The sequence below is a fragment of the Archocentrus centrarchus genome, chromosome 6 (genome assembly GCF_007364275.1).
Source record: "Archocentrus centrarchus isolate MPI-CPG fArcCen1 chromosome 6, fArcCen1, whole genome shotgun sequence".
Classification (NCBI taxonomy): domain Eukaryota; kingdom Metazoa; phylum Chordata; class Actinopteri; order Cichliformes; family Cichlidae; genus Archocentrus; species Archocentrus centrarchus.
Window position 1 is genome coordinate 708,810 of NC_044351.1, and position 15,305 is coordinate 724,114.

At 43.2% G+C, this 15,305-nt stretch overlaps 1 protein-coding gene and 1 long non-coding RNA gene across 2 annotated transcripts; one reads left to right on the forward strand and one right to left on the reverse strand.

The window, feature by feature from the left end:
• Window positions 1–570: 570 nt before the first annotated feature.
• LOC115782233 (asc-type amino acid transporter 1) lies at window positions 571–14,549 on the reverse strand. The gene is made up of 10 exons (XM_030732314.1): window positions 14,420–14,549; window positions 9,128–9,253; window positions 8,888–9,041; window positions 7,113–7,236; window positions 5,758–5,861; window positions 5,581–5,677; window positions 3,464–3,613; window positions 3,189–3,366; window positions 2,331–3,112; window positions 571–859 (listed from the first exon to the last, which is right to left on the reverse strand). The coding sequence occupies exons 1-9, from the start codon at window positions 14,538–14,540 to the stop codon at window positions 2,982–2,984; spliced, it is 1,185 nt and encodes a 394-aa protein (XP_030588174.1). The 5' UTR covers window positions 14,541–14,549; the 3' UTR covers window positions 571–859; window positions 2,331–2,981.
• LOC115782236 (uncharacterized) lies at window positions 6,997–14,475 on the forward strand. Its single transcript, XR_004020122.1, has 3 exons — window positions 6,997–7,176; window positions 11,509–11,590; window positions 14,361–14,475. It is a non-coding gene; the product is annotated as an uncharacterized LOC115782236 (long non-coding RNA).
• Window positions 14,550–15,305: the final 756 nt, after the last annotated feature.

Below are 15,305 nucleotides of genomic sequence, written 5' to 3' on the forward strand. Positions count from 1 at the left end.
ATTGTCCACAAGCAGCTGCTAGAGAGAAACAAAACTGAAGAACACAGTTATGGTAAAAAGAAAGTACTCTATTTTAATTCTAGGGTTTTATTCTATGGTAAGGATAATAATACATCAGCTGGTCCTTAGCAGGTTTTTTAAATTAGACAAATGCTTCAGATGAACAGTAATCACACACAACAGGAGCTCCATCTCAGACTCTACGGGCCTCAGTCAGCATGTTAAAGGTTAAAGGTCATGACAGCACAGTTAGAAACAGACTGAACAGGTCTGGCTGTTTGGAAGGGCTGCAGCAGAAAGCCTCTTCTCTCTGAAAGAACATGGCAGCACAGCTCAGGTCTGCAAAGCTGCATTTTTGTCCAGTTTGTCCAGAATGCACAGCAGCACGTTTGGAGGAAACATCAGCACCAACACCTCAGAGCAGCTGTCAGCACGGTGGAGGAGGATCTGGGCTCCCTGCAGTCACTGAGTGGACCGTGAACTCCTCTGTAGACCAAAGTATTCTAGAGGCTCACGTGAGGCCGTCTGTCCCACAGCTGAAGCTGGGACCAAACTGGGTCACCAACAGGACGATGATCCAAGAATGAAGGTGCTGCAACGGCCCAGTCAGAGTCCAGACCTCAGCCTGCTGAATGCTGTGGGGGGGGGCTTCAGAGAGCTGAGCAGGAATGAATGCTGCAAACCTCACTGAGCTGAAGCTACGCTGTGAAGGAGAGTGGACCAAACTCCTCCACAGTGATGAGACAGACTGATGAAGCCACACAGGAAACATCACTGCAGCTTATTGCTGCTGATGGAGGTTCTACAGCTGCTGGATCGAGCTGGACTCAGGCCCGCTCCTGCATGCTGGCTTAGTTTTCTGTGGAATATCAATAACACGGTGTGATGTGTCATGTGTTGTTGTTCATTTTAGGTTGTATCAAAATCATTTTAGAGCCTGCAAAGGATCAGAAGATTTTTTATTATACATAAAACCTACAGCTCCAACCTGACCAGCAGACATATTTGTACAAAGGGCCGATTCTGTCTCGGTAACATCCTGCATTAGCAACACTTTATATGCACTGGATTAAATGAATTCTCTGTCTGATTGCACTCGGTCACAACATCATTAAATTTAACCAAACCACGAGAGCAGCAGGTAACCTGAACTCAACTACTTTGTTAGCAACAAATTTTTCTAGGCTTTAGTTTGGCCTTGGTCGTTTGGCAGTACTTTGTGCTCCATCTGGTTTGTTTACAGCAGTTTGCTTTTTTTAGTGAGTGACATGGAAACAGACAAGAGACCAAAGCGCTTCACAGACAAGCTATGAACAAAGCAAAAGGCACTCGCAAAATATATTAAAATCTATAGCAGTGAATCAGTTAATATACCACATTTTATATACATTTTCCCCCCAAAAAGAGCTTTTCACACCAAGTCTGAAATTTACACTCAACACCTACTCTGACATCTTGCACGCAGTCTGTAATGCCATCCTTATCTAACTGTATTTTTATGCAAGTTTTATTTAATTTTAAAAAATCTGTAACATCTTCAAATGTGTGTCAAATCAAAAGATGCAGAGCCATCTGCTGTGGCAACTCCTTGGGAAAATAAGGGGGCGTTATTATTAATGTTAATCAGTTATACACAATGGATCTATTCTGCTCATTTCCAGCTCCATATTTCCATTCATGGACTCTTCTAGTGTAGCTTTTCATGATTCACAGTCCCTCAGTTCATTCACTGTCTAAAACAAGACATTAAGTTCCAAGTGGGTGGAGGTTCTGTCTACAATGACCATATTAGAGGTATCTGCAGAGCTTAGACTAGGAGAGTAGTTTTTGGCTCATAGGGGTTACTCGTACACACACTGGATCTCATTATGTGAAACTTTGGGCATGTGTACTATGAACTTCCACCACTAGAACAGCAGAAATATGACAGGACAGGAAAAGCAGAATAGGCCCACTTTCATAAAACAGCATCTGTCTCAGGAAACATACTGTGAGTGGTGAGATGATTCATGCCACTGCCAAACCCTCCTGTCTCCAAATGTTGCCTCCTTTAAAAGTGGGAAATCTTCACTTTGAATACATGGACCCAAATCAGCAGCTACAACTCAGGTAAATAAAACTAAGTGGAGTAAATATCCAAGAACTCACACAAAAAAGGAAGATTTGTGCCCAGAGACATGGATTAATATGTTACATGTCACTATTTCACAAACTGCCACAACACTGACATGAATCAGATGTCTTTGACTTCAGCCTGTGTTCTTGATTTGTTCCAGATTCCCTGTTTATCTAGACAACGCAAGAAATACCACAAAACATGATAAACTGACCTGAAAGCTGAAGTCTTGGCACAACATCTAGCCTGGATATTGTTCCAGTAGCAAACTCTCATTGAGAGTAACATTTATTGGTGCATCTGAAAAGGGCCCTGAGACGCAGTGGTGACCTGGGATGGATGGATGGATGGATGGATGGGGGTTGGCCATTTCTACTCCAGTAGCTGGTTTGAGTGACTTTAACAAACAGTGTGCAAGTTTTGTGTTCTCTATGGTTTTCTGACTATAACTTGGTTTTGGACTTGGTGTGGAAAGACCTGAAGGCAGAATAAAATACCAGCAATATTCAGAAAGAATAACAGCCACTGTCAGTCTGTCAGTCACTGTTCTGTCATGTTACCAAAGGAGGAACACATGGGTCCAAAATAAAAAGTCCTTTCACAGCCTGAAACTGTTGGCATTAGGTTGTTGTACTTGAAGACTTAGTAGAAAAGTAGATGAAAATAAACAAACAAAATAAAAAAGTGCAAGCAGCCCACACAGAACAGTGGGTGTTTCCACTCAACTGTAGGAAAAAAAACAAATCAGAGTCTTGAAGGTTCAAAGGTCAGACAGGAAGCTCCCATAACAGGAACGGGCATCTGGACTTCCATAATGATGGTGTAAAAACAGGAGAAAAGATGTTTATGTGTCCAGATAAGAGTTTTAAGAGTTGACAGACATGCTTCCCCTGCCTGATGAGCGGTCAGTCCACTCTGAAGGACTGGCGAGCTCGATGGGATCAAGCTGTGGAAAGACCACAAAACACAGCCTCTGGCCCACGTGTGTCGCCCTCTCTGCAGAAAGACAAATCTGAAGTTATTATAAATTTGTCAAATTAAACCCCACAAATTGTTTTCTTTAAAAACTCACCAATGAAGTTATAGATACACTTTGGTTTCTCTTTCCAATGCACACCCAGGAAGTAGACAGGTACACCAGTAAGCATGATTACTAGACCAACACCACAAACCACTGGCTCAGAGTAAAGACTGAATCCCAGCAGTAATGCCCAGAACATCAAGTAGCACACAGGAACCAGCAGGTTCACCTGAAGAAGACAGGAAACACGTGGTGGGAAGTGTGTAAAACCTGATGGGTTATAAACAGTTAACAAGTAACAGCTGGTAGAATTCAGTTGGTTTCACCTTGATGGGTCGGTACAGGTTGGGTTTCTTCCAGCGGTAGTACAGCAGACCTGCGATGGTAACACCGTACGACAGGTAGTTGATGAAGGAGACGTAGTTGATTAGATTGTGCGTCTCTCCAATGCAGAGTATGATGATGGTGGCACTGCACTGTAACACACAGGTAGGCATGTCTATGTGAACATGATTGAGTTGTTTTAAGTGTTTCCTGCACGCTGTAAATTAACACCCACCCAAATAAATCTGGTGACTGATTTTAACATTTTAATGCTGTGTCTTCAGAGAATGATGTTAAACTGTGTTTGAAATACTAGTGGACAATTCTTTCATTCTTAAGAGATATAAATATAGCAGTAATGTGGTTACCAGATACCATCGAATGTAGTGAAATTCAGCCACTCGAAACAACAGGTAAAAATTACTGTTAGCAATGCAAAGTAAGTGAATCCTTTTCTCAACTTTGAGGCCTCCAGTGGGAGTGAAGAATATGTTGACTTACATATAACTGAGTGGTAAATATGTTAGAGGGTTACACTCTGATGACGCCAACAGAACCACATCATCTGCAAAAAGCAGAGACGCTATTCTGAGGTTTCTCGTCTGGACTGGGAATGCCATGGGATCACCCGGGAGGTACTGGAAAGTGTGTCTGGAATACCCTACTTAGCCTTCTGCCACCGCAACCCGATTTTAGATACGTGGAAGATAATGGATGGATAGACGGCTACCTATAAGATGGGAGCCTGGAATGCCCAATAGCAGCCAACCATCAGCTATATTGTGGTAATTTATAAATGAATGGGGCTTTATTTTGAGAATTTAGTCAATGCTAACCAGCTAGCTCCAACTCTTCCTGTTTCATGTTTTCCAGTCGGCAGGATGTTGTTGTTGTGGCAGTCTTCATTATCATTCAGCTGTCTCTCCAGAGACTCTCTCCTCCCACGGTCCTGCAGTGCCACTGGTGATGGCACTTCTTATTCTGTTCTGAAGATCTGCTGGTAGTTAGATGTGCTTCATAAGCCAGGGTTATCTCATTACAAATGAAATCATAGAATAGTGGAAATTGGACAGTTTTCCATCTATTAACATCCACCAGGTCATTGATAACCAAGGCCTAGGGTTGGATTCGGTTAACATCCAACCCATTTTAAAGAATTTGCTGTAAAAGTCTGGAGCACCCTAATAGAAAATGTTTTATTTGGAAAAAACTTTAATGCCAAAATATATCCAAATTAATCTGAAATCTAACTTCTAAAAATGCATAAATAAAGGGGTTTTTAAATTTCAGACAAGGGTGCCATGATAACTGCATTCCTACCATAATTGTGATATTTAAAAATGAAATATTAGTATGTGTCAATAAGGCACATATGATATAGCAAATAAAAAATCCTAATTGTTCCTTTGTTTAGTTGTGGTTTCAAACCCTCTTGCCACCTCCATGCACTTGTTTTAGAAACTAAGCCTTGTTCTAAAGCACCAGTTTGTCACCATATTGTACCTCCCAGTTCAGCTCCTTTGGTCCCAGATGACCTGGCTTAAGGGAGTCCACACAAAAGGTTTACTTAAATAAAATATATTTTAATAAAAATAAATGAACAGAACACAGACACAGAGCGGACCAATGCCCGGACTGGGCCGGCTTTTATACCCTGAAAGGCCCACTAAGCTGCATCAGCTGATGACCGTCCCGTGGGGAGATGTCACACTTGAATTTTGACTTTAGTTAACTTGCCAAACAGACAACAGAGCAAAATATCTGTACATTAAACCTGTAACCATGAGCTTTTTTAGCAAGATAATCGTGAAGTGAAGATCTGAATGAGTAACTGCCCTAATTTCAGGTAAGTAACCTTTAGTTACCAACATGAGGGAATCTTTTCAGCTTCAGCCTGCCAGTTTTTCAGGGCTTCCAGGAGATATATGGGCCAATATTTCCTGTTTTGTGTGCCAGTCTGGTTTACAAATGCAGATAAATTTAAGGAGCCTGGAAAAAACCAAATGTGTCAGTCTATAGACTCTCACATTTGGTTCTTGAAATACGCGAAAAACGAGGTGTTTATATATCAGGCATACAAACTGAGATGACTGTAATATCAATGTGAGAGTATACATACGCAGACGAGCAGGGCAGGGATGGGCGTACATTTCTTATAGTGGATCATGGCCAGCAAGCTGGGCAGGTGACCCTCTCTGGCTCCTGAGAAACACAACCTGGTAACAGGCGCACCAGACAGAACATCAGCAGCTGCATCAGCAGTCAAAACAACACAGAAACAGGAAGTCCGGCTCACCTGGAAGAGGTGAACAGGTAGCCGTTGATTCCTCCGAAGGTGGACAGAGCCACAGAGATCGGCATGACGACGGAGAACATCCCCAGCAGCTTCTCACCAAACGTCTGGAGAGCAGAACGACAGACAGATTTACTGACATGTACAGACCACAGTGGTGCTTTTTGTAATCTGCTTCAGTCCTGCAGACACTGATTAGCTGAGCTAAGCTGACCTAGATTAACCAGCCTCACCTTCAACCAGTCTAACACACAGGAGCAGGTGTTCATGAGTCTGTAAGTCCGACTCGACCAAACCCAGGCTATGAAAACATACAGCTTATTATATTAATGCTAACAGCAGCTATTTAAACCTGAGTCATTGTTGTTTTAGTCTCAGTGAAGTCTGGGTGGTGATGCCAAATACATGGAACGGGTTTTGAACCTGACACTGAGGTAAGCATGCAGTCCTTGGTGTATAAATAGCCCCGTGTTCCCTTTGTAAGGACGTCTGTGATGATCGCCCTGATTTCGGGATTTCTGTTGGTGCTCTCCTTTTGTGGGTCCTCCCCACACCCACACCTCAACACTGATTGGTTACTGTTTGGAGGGTTTTTAGGCTATACATGCATATTTGACTATAGTAACCCATATTCTTGTGTATTTTATAGAGTATTTAATACTGTGTGCATTCGCTCAGCAACTGCAGATGGAAACTACTGAGTAAATGTTTTTGTGCACAGCCTCTGGAAAACTGAAGAATAAAAATCTACTATGATGACACTTATAGTTTGGCTCCAGCTGGTTGAAGCTTGAGCCTCTCGTCACGGCTCGGTGGGCACTTCCTTCTTCAAAGTGAAACAGGTTTAATTCAGTACAGGTAAAATACATCTTTCATGAAACTATTAAAACAAGACTCGTGGATTTTTTTATTTTTTATTTTTGGTAATTGGGCCAGGATTTCTGAAAAGAGACATTACTGATGTGTTTTTCCATTTTTTGTGTATTTTTTTTACAGTAAGTACCATAAGGCGAGTGCCACTATATTCAAGAGAAGACATACTTCTGTATGACTGGGGTCTCCTACACTGGGAGACAGCAAAATAATACAGCTGCAAAAATAGCACAACAGATCAGAGGAAACATGGATAAATGTAACTGTGGGATGCAGACTAAGAAATATTAATACAGACTTATGCAATAGTGGTTAATGTTACCTGCATCTCCAAATGCAGCTTTCTTTGTCTTCATGCTAACCCTGACTGTTCCCTTTCTACCTTTCCCTCGAGACATAATCAAGAAAGCAGTTTGTTTGTATGGAAACGTCATTTTCAGCAGGCAAGGTTGGATAATCGAGGCCATGTCTGCCACATTACTCACTACAGCCACAGCATTGGATGACAGCAGCTCCTCGGGCGACATGGAGGAGAAGTAGGCGATGTTGGTGAGCGTGTACACAAAGGTCACCAATGGAATAGAGATGTAGATGGCACGAGGTAGATTCCTGACCGAGGCCACGCACCATGCATAGACGATACAGTCAAAACCAAACAAATTACAGTCATACATGCACTGAAGTTGATCACAGGGAAAGAAATTCAAGGATGGGCACACAGCACACTTTCAATGAGCTGCTTCTGATCAGAAAACCAATGAGCCGACATCAGACAGCAGACTTTTATCAAGGTGGACCTATTCTGCTTTTCTTTATTTCCTCTCATATATCTCCTGGTCCAGTGGTGGATGTTCATGTTAACCTTCAAATAATGAGGTCAGTGTCTGCACAATAAGCCAAATGTCAGGCTTCACACAGTTTTTTTTTAACTCTTGGTTCAGTCTGATGTCACAGAGTCTCAGGCAAAGAGCTCCACCCATTTATAGTCAAATCTTTTGTCAGCCAATCAGAAGAAACCTGGTTTAAAAGAGGAGGAAACAGATTGTTTCAGACAGAGGGTGAACTGAGGGGATGCACCAGGGCCCAGTATGAGATACAGAAGGATTATTTTGAACTGTGAATCATGCAAAGCTGCTCTGAGTCCAAGAATGAAAACATGGAGTTGGAAATGAGCAGAATAGATCCACTTTAAAGTGTTTATTTTTTACCCATATATTTGGTAACACTTTATAATAATCATCATGGCACACTGACAGTGGAATAAAAATAAATAACATTAGAATTCATGTGATTCATTTATTATTTTATGTCCAAGCTGCTGCTGCCTCAGAGGCCTTTACCATTAGTCCTGTGATGTGTGTGTCAGTCATGAGCTGGCATATTTGAACCCAAACCAACTTCAAAAAAACGTCATGTGTAATACTTTTTGAAGTACCTGAACCAGACTAAAAGAAGTAGAAAGTGACTCATCACTGTGCGCTAGCTGTACGGTTTGCAAACCATTAACCAATTACTGAAAGCTTCATTAACGAGGGAACGTCGGTGTAACCCTGTGAGGTCTCAGTTTAACCTCATTTTTTCCTATTAGAGCCATTTCTTTTTCCGCAATCAGGGAGCAAAACATGAACACGTGAATCGACACACATCAAAAACTTTTTCCTTTTTTTCCTTTTTCTGTTTTTCAACAAAACATGAGGTTCGAGCTGAGGCCTCACAGAGTCAGAGTTTTTATAAAGTGTTACCATATCTTTAACGTGGTTATAGGAAATTCAATCTTACTAATGATGAGGATCATGGAGCATCCATCAGCTGAAAAAAGAAAGATGTAGAAGATGAAGCAGCTAAAAAACATTAAAGGAATAGTTAGACATCATTTTGTTTATTTGGGTAAAATTATTATTATTATTATTATTATTATTATAATATGCCAAAAAGATCTCTTTTTTTCTTTTTTTGCACCAGAAAATGCCAGTTTTTGGACCATTTTTGTGGTCTCACAAAAAAGCATAATTGATCCCAGCAGTTAGTTAGGACCTTGTGATGAGCTGGTACATGGATCTGGTGACAGGAAGCAGGGCAGGCATGGCTCTCAGTTTCCAGTCTTTATGCCAAGGTATGCTAAAAGCATTTCCCATGATGCCAAACGATTCCCTTAAAGTTTCATTTAGACAAAGTCCTATTGTCTGGGCACTTAACTTCAGGAACGCTGCCAATAATTTGTGAAAGCAGAACAAAGGTGATGAGAAGTGTGAATATTCACCGTCTGGGTTCGACCACCTCCTCTGTGACATAGTTAAGGAAGTTCCAGCCGCTGAAGGCGAAAGACGCCTGTAGGAAGGCCAGAGCGATCTGCCCAACCGACGGCGTCCTCTCCAGAGAAAAGGCCACCTGAGGAGTCAGTGCCTCGTAGTTCCCTGGTGGTTACATAAGACATCAGAGCTTTTAGCTTTCCTTCAGGGAGCCGGAAAGCTTCAGGGGTTTCCAAGGCTGGCAGAATTACCGTTGAAGATCTGGACCAAACCGACTACAATGATGAGGCCCAACGCCATCAGCTTCCCCACCGTGAAGACGTCCTGGATCCTGGTGGCCATACGGACGCTGGAGCAGTTCACCCAGGTCAGCAGCACTGAGCGGCAGCACAGAGCTTCGTTAGGGACACACTCAGGAGGCAGGAGAGGGTGCTTACAACACTGTAACTCTGGAAATATTCAATATTAAAGATGTTAAAGTTATTCTACAAAAACTATCAGCTGATTGAAAGGGGCTCAGGTGTGAGAGACAGATTTTTCCTGGAATGGGAAATTTCCCTGGACTTTGGGATTATTGCACAGAGCTCTGTGGAAAATGAAAATTTATGATATAGTGAATGCAGATGTTAATGTTATGCTGACTTTTTAGTCAGAAAAGGTGTCTGACATACCTCAAAGCAGCGTTTGTGACTCCTGGCCTTCACGTGTGGTTTACATGAGCCCAATGAAGACAGTAAAGACTGATGAAGCCCAGGGCCAAAAGGCAGCTCGCTGGTGTCTTAAAACCAGCTGCTTTGGGCAGACAGAGCTTGTTAGCCCAGAAAGGCAGCTCATCCAGGGAAAGGAAAATCCTGATTTCAAGCCTCTGCTGCTTAGAGAAAAGGCTATGGATGTAAATCCAGACAAAAACATCTGGAGTGGAACATCTAAGGCGGTTCGCTGTCATCACTGACAGTAATGCCCTGCATTCCCTTAGATATTGCTGGTGGGGCCAGGAGGAAGGGCCTCCAGTCTCACCACTGGGCGAGAGGATAACACGGACAATAGCAGTTTTGGGTCACCAGTTCCTGCTCGACTGGCACTGAGCTACCCACCACTGGAGATGGACTGAAGAGCCACAGGCAGCTGTGGAGTTGCTGGTCTGGAAGTGCAAACTATGAACAGGAGATTAACATGTAAAACAGGCGGCGTGCTCCTTTAATAGCATCAGCAGCAGTATCAGGTTCTGTCTCTACCCTGGGGTCCCTGTGCGGGTGCTCTTGCCGGCAGTGGGCGGCAGCAGCCGGTTGCCATGGGAGGCAGGAATGTGGGAAACGGCTGAGTGAGAGAGGGTGTGATTGTTTCACCTCGTCCATCACTGTCAGCGGCTTTCCCCGGCTCTCTCTCATGGTGGCCTCGCTCTCTGGCACAAAGGCAGGCTGTCAGCCCCACAAAACAAACCACTTCCGTTGCGAAGGGCGAACAAAACCGTCTGGGTCCCCCTCGGCCACCCTCTGAGGAGGCCGGGCAGAGCTCACGTTCCAGGATCCAGTTCCAAGAACAAGTGTGAAGGAGGGCGTCAAGAGTCCAGCTGTCTCACCTCCGATTTCAGGCCAGACGCTGTTTATTCATTGATCAGGCATTTGCAGCCAGTTACAAGACATCAAGCAATTAGGCAGCCTGAGGGGCCGGACTAATGAGCGCTGAGGATCTCATTGACTTCTGCTCAGGCCTTTCTGTCATCCTCACTGATGTCCTTACACCTGTAATTACACTCCTTTGTTTGAGAGTTCATTTCGTATCAAAACTGCTGGGTTCTTGTTTCTGCTGCAGTCACGTCCCATCTTTCAGGTCAATGAAGGTTTTATTTTTCCCCACTGACAGCTATTAGATCTTGAATTTAAAGCGTTTATAGTGTCAGCCTTTCCACTGACTCCTTAGTGTAGGAGGTGGCTATGGCCCAGGAGGTAGAGCAGGTCATCTACTAATCAGAAGGTTGGTGGTTCAATTCCTGGCTGCTCCAGTCTGCATGCCAAAGTATCCTTTAGCAAGATACTGAACCCCCAAGTTGCTCTCTGATGCAACCGTTGGAGTTGAATGTGTGAATGTTAGATAGAAAACACTCTGAGATAGAGAACAGTGCTTGTATGAATGTGTGTGAGTGTTTAAATGCAAACATGCTGAATAAAAAGCTCGAGTGTTCAACTGGAGTAGAAAAGCACTATATAAGAATGAGTCCATTTGTCTAACAAAAGAAAGGTTCCTGGTTCGATACCAGGAGGGTATAAAAATCTGCTGATTTGTTTGAGATCATAGGACAGAATCTAACCTCTGAGTATTTCCTGTTGTAATGTGCTGTATATAAAAACAGATGATGGGACATGCAGGGGCTAAAACTAGGAAGAAAAAAACTGCAGTTCCTCTAGTGACCACTCGAGGCTGGCACCAGCAGTGAGTCAGTCCCCATAGACTCCCATGTTGAAACGTTCCAGCAGAAATAAACGTGTTTACAGCTGATATAGAAACTGCTTTGGTCCCTGTAGCTCATTTCCTCCTTCATAACAGCTGTACGGGGGCAGGATGTTTCTATAACTCACCTGTTTACACTGTATTAAGGCTGAAAGTTTGAATTATTATGGGCTCTTACTCATAGGTGGATGGCGACACAGGTGGCTGTAGCTGCTAGCTGCCTGCTAAGCTTCACCTCAGCTAACTGAAGTGGACCTCTGGACCAGGTGTGTGCCTTTTAAAGGAAACATGGTCACTTCTAGCTCCAAAAAAACCCACACAGGGTGGCATACATGTATGCATACACACACACACACACACACACACACACTGTATAACAGAAATGCTTGACAGCCATAAGAGGGCAGGAAACCTGCAGATCTAAAGAGCTGAGAAAGCAGTCAGGTCACTTTTCTCTTTGGCTTTCTTCTCATTCTTTGCACAGCGCTCACTTCATGTGTGAACAACTGAGTTTAACAGCATGAAAGCCTTCAACAAGGGTCTGTTCAAAAGTGTGCGCCTTTATGCACATTTCTGCCATTCAGTGCACTTTGTCGCTCTCTATGAAGGAAGACTTTTGACTCTGCTTTTGAGTGCGGCCTTTCAGAGCAGCTATAAACACTCTGCTTTGTGCAAACTGTTTGCTTTCAACCAGAATGTGAAACAAACATCCCTCTGCTGCAGCTTCTTCGCTTCATTCTTACTCTAAGCACCAAACCTCTCTATAGAAACTGTAAACTGATGAGGCCACACACATATAACTGAATAGCGGACACACTGAAACACAAAATATCTCTTAAGCCATCAAATACATCAATTTCAAATGGACAACCTTTGATTCTGAAGGTTTAAAGGACTTCTTCCTCTGTTTTTTGAGAAGGGGTTTTAATCACGCTTTCCTCAGCTCTTACACACAAGAAACGTTGCATCCCTGCTCCCTGGAGCGCAGCGGGACGACGAGGATCCACCAAACGAGCAGCAGAGCAGACTGCAGTCAGCAACTCCATGCTTTTACTTTGCAGGCTGCATCAGAGCTGTAGTGGAGACGTTACAGCCTCCAAACATATTATTCATGGCTTTTCTACACACAGTTTCTGCCTTAATGATTCCTCAGACCATTCCATATAAAATCAACTAAATATGGAAAAAAATTCCCTAAAATCAGCTGATATCTTTTGTACAATAACTTTAGCATCTTTAATGAAGCCATGCAAAATTTGACCTTCATACTATGAATATTTTTACAGCTACAGGTCCTCAAAGAACACACGGGTGTCTTGAAATCTGGTGCATTTTAATTCACATATCTTTTTTTCATTACTTTGTAAGTACAGATGTCCATGTGAAATTTTCAGGGCTCAAAAACACATTCGAGCTCTGTTAAAAATGACAACCAAATCAATTTTACACCCACTCCACAATCTAAAGACCCACTCTGTTTTCATTCGGCACAAATACCAACTCTGAGCATCCGTATCATGGGATACAGCTGTGGTTGGCAGTTTCCATCCTCTCATGATGGGCACGAATGTCAGGGTCGTTTCTGAGCTGTTCTTTTCCAGGCTGGAATGACTGTTCAGCAAACGTCTTTACAAGATCTTCTTAAACAAGTTTGAATTGATTTTCTGTGATCCACACAGGCTCAAAAGTATACATACAGACTCAAACATATACACACTCACATCTTTTAATAAGTGCTGCTGAAGGTCCTACAATGTCTGTTAACTTTTCATTAGTGATCATGATCAACTCCAGCTGGTAGCTTCTCTCTGCAGCACAGAAAGCATTAGCATGGACTGACCAACACTCAGAACAATGGGAAAGTCCAAGGAACTCAGTGAAGATCTAAGAAGGAGAACTGCAGATTTACACAGCTGCAGATTCCAAGACCATCAGTTCAAACAACTGTACTTAAGTACAAGTTATTCAGATGTGTCAGCACTTTGCTAAGATCTGGAAGAAGACCCAAACTGTCACCCTCAGATGAGAGGAACATGGTTAAGATGTTCAGGAACAACCCAGGAACCACCAAGGCTCCTGGAAACTGCTGGAACACCCGCATCACATCCACAGTAAAGCCAGTTTTACATCTCCATGGACCGAGAAGGTACCGACCAAGAAAGAAGCCCCCGATCCAAAATCGACACCTTCAAGCTCGACTCACATTTGCAGCTGCCCGCATGGACGAGCCAAAAGTTTGATGGGCAGATGAGACAACGATGGAGCTGTTTGGCCTCAATGACAAGAGGGATGTTTGGAGGAGTAAAGGTCAGGCTTTCAGACCTAAGAACACTGTACCAGCTGTCAGGCATGGTGGTGGTAGCATCATGCTCTGGGGCTGTTCTGCTGTCAGTGGTACTGGTACATTGCACAAAGTGGATGGAAGAATGAAGAAGGAAGACTGCCTCCAAATTCTTCAACTTCATCTCAGATCAGCAGCTAGACGGTTGAAGCTTGGACACAGTTGGGTGTTCCAGCAGGACAATGATCCCAAACTCAATCAGGACTGGTTTAGGAATGGATAAAGCAGGCTAGCATTAAGCTTCTGGAATGGCTTCCCAAAGCTCTGAGCTCAACCCTGTTGAAAATCTGTGGACTGCACTTAAAAGCCGGGTCTGTGCAGGAAACCAACCAAATTAAATGAACTCTACCAATTGTGCTGAGAAGTGGGGTCAAAGATCCAGACAGGATTATGCCAGAAGCTTGTTGATGGCTACCAGAAGCTTCTGGTTGAGGTGCAACTTGCTAGGAGACATTTAACCAAATATTACTGGGAGTGTATGTATATATTTGAGCCTGTATGGATATTTTGACTTTCCACAAAAAATGGCCTCAAACTATGTGAACTCACCCTTTAGAAAAAGTTTCTGGGACTAAATTTTGGGTGGAAATGGGCTGTATTACTACGGTGTCAGAGGCTCTGCCTTTTCCACACATGCTGATTTGTTACTGCCCCTCCTGCTGGCCTAAACGTGCAACAACATTTGTTTTCCACAGAACTGCAGTGGAACAAATGGGCATCACACTCATCAAAGGCTGCCCTGTTTCACACTCACAGAGACAGGTGGCAGACAGCATCCGTGTCGCCATGTACGGGGGAACACAGTTTGGGAAGACGGGCTGCAGGACGTAGCTGGAGAAGGTGAGCGCGATGACGGCCAGTGTGGTCGGGTACATGATGAGGACGGCGCTCCACAACAGGAGGAACCTGGATGAGAGAAGGACCTTCAGCGAAATGACACAGACTCAAAGACTCTCTATAACTCAACAGGACATAAAAACATGAGGAAAAACCTTCACATTAGATTACACGTGTGAATATAGAAACAAATAAGTCCAGTCCTTATTTATGGGGAGGGTTCGTAACACAGTCCAGCATAAACGGGGCTCTGTGGAGCCGTTTACCTCACAAAAACATCCATTTTGTGAGCTAAATGGTTTGTTCATCATGTTTTTGACATAGGGGTTGAGGCAGGTTCCTGCTGGAGAAAATATCTTTCAGGATCATGAGCCACTTTATGGCATTGACTCCATTTGGGATTTGAGGTGCAAAATGAGCAGCAGCATCCTGATGGCATCACCTTCAACCACCACAACCAGCTGCTCCTTCTACACACATTAGAGCAGAAAGGGCTCGTTAAGAAATGTGCATCCATGCAATGAAAAATTCACATGAACATTTCTCAGTTTGGAACAATAACTCAGAAAAGCTGCAACAGTTTTACCAAACAACTTTTCTGGATTATGGCAGAAAATTTAAACCTTTGGTTGATGGTGAGACACTTCGGTCAATTGTGCAAATTCTACTGTTACCTTTACTGTCCATGCAGAGTGATCATGATCTATAAAAGTATTTATTAGCAGTCACCCTGATATAAAGTAATATTTATTTATTGTACAGTGGTGTGAAAAAGCATTTGCATCTTTCCTGATTTCTTGTGT

Excerpts from the sequence above, each read along its gene's own strand:
- LOC115782233 (XM_030732314.1), bottom strand. The coding sequence starts at position 14,540 with ATGTACCCGACCACACTGGCCGTCATCGCGCTCACCTTCTCCAGCTAC. Across the intron at positions 5,862-7,112 it reads CATCCAATGCTGTGGCTGTA|ACGTTTGGTGAGAAGCTGCT; the intron begins GTGAGTAATGTG and ends TCTGCTCTCCAG. Across the intron at positions 3,614-5,580 it reads TCCCTGCCCTGCTCGTCTGC|TGCAGTGCCACCATCATCAT; the intron begins GTATGTATACTC and ends TGTGTGTTACAG.